Source organism: Pteropus alecto, unplaced genomic scaffold, assembly GCF_000325575.1.
Source record: "Pteropus alecto unplaced genomic scaffold, ASM32557v1 scaffold94, whole genome shotgun sequence".
NCBI classification, from domain to species: domain Eukaryota; kingdom Metazoa; phylum Chordata; class Mammalia; order Chiroptera; family Pteropodidae; genus Pteropus; species Pteropus alecto.
The window spans coordinates 13,447,125-13,448,272 of record NW_006437736.1 but is presented as its reverse complement, the minus strand read 5'-3'; the positions used below and the strand labels follow the sequence as shown (position 1 = coordinate 13,448,272).

Genomic DNA, 1,148 nt, shown 5'->3' with positions numbered 1-1,148 from the left:
TATGGGGGCGTCTCCAGGTCCCGGAAGCTCTGTGGCTGAATCTTGGACATACGTCTGTACTTGGCTATATCCTCTCGCATCTGAAGGTGTGTGGGGTTTGCTACAAAGAAGGTGTGGGCTGCAGCTGCTGCTAGGTCCAACTTCTTCAGCTGAGAAGCAGGAAGGGGGGAGTCAGTGCCCTGAGGTGGGGGTGTCAGACTCTGCCCTTCGCCAGCCTTTCCCCTCTCCCCACCTCCCAAGAAGCACACACCTGGGTCTGCTTCAGAGCTTTCTGAGAGACTTGTCGGAACTGCCTACCTCTCAATCTCCCTAGACACCAGTATGTTGGGGCTCTCAGAAGTTTGGCAGCTAGGGCAAGGGGTCTGAAGACTTTGGAGTCGATAGGATACGGGTAGAGAGGTCTCAGTTTGGGAGAGAAGGTGAAAGTGATGCCTAAGTGAGGTGGTAAACGGGGGAGACCTGAGTGACCAACAAAACCCGCAGGTCTCTAGGACCCTGAGCTGAGGTGTGTGACCAGCAATCCCCCCACCCCCAGCCACGTAGACAACAGCTACTGTTCCAGTAGCTGCGCCAGTGTCCACTGTCACCCCTCCTCTGTCACCCCCAGACACCCAGCCCGCGGCATGGCCCCACTCCTTTGAGCCTCCTGAAGCTCCCTTCTGCCTCCTCACTCACCCGGCCCACCACATACTTCCCGTCCAGTGGCGCGTTTCGCCCCCTACCCGCTCCGCTTCATCCCAAGGAAGAGGCGGCGCTCACTCTCACGTAGTAAGACCGGCTAAGATTTCAGCCCCCGCTCCCTCCAGCTTCGATCTACTTCTACCCGGCTTCGTGACCCCTCCCCGCCCCGCATTCCAACTTTGCTCGCACTCTCCCTTAAGCTGTCTCTCTACGACTTCAGCGGATACTGGATGTGATTTTGTAAGGGTCTATCGAAAGGAGAGGGCCGTCGACCGCCCCCCACAGCCCCACCCGAGCCCTGGTACTGGCATTCCTCCCCCTCCTGGGGAGCGAAAGTAGGACAGCGACGTGGATCGGGTCAGGACCCCGCAAACGGCCTGGGCGGCTGGCGCACCTGGTAGTAGGCCCTCTGCAGGTAGTTGTAGGGCTCCCGGCGGCGGAAAGCGTCCCGAAGCGATCTCCCCAGG

The 1,148-nt window shown here is 59.7% G+C and overlaps 1 protein-coding gene across 1 annotated transcript in view; it reads right to left on the bottom strand.

The window, feature by feature from the left end:
* P3H3 (prolyl 3-hydroxylase 3) overlaps nucleotides 1–1,148 on the bottom strand; it is a 9,579-nt gene that overhangs the window by 7,853 nt on the left and 578 nt on the right. Inside the window, exons 2-3 of the mRNA XM_015591454.2 lie at nucleotides 1,076–1,141; nucleotides 1–149 (exon numbers count right to left, since the gene is read on the bottom strand). The exon at nucleotides 1–149 is cut by the window's left edge and continues 2 nt beyond it. Of these exons, the coding sequence (XP_015446940.1) occupies nucleotides 1–149; nucleotides 1,076–1,141 (215 nt within the window). The remainder of the gene's footprint in view (nucleotides 150–1,075; nucleotides 1,142–1,148) is intronic.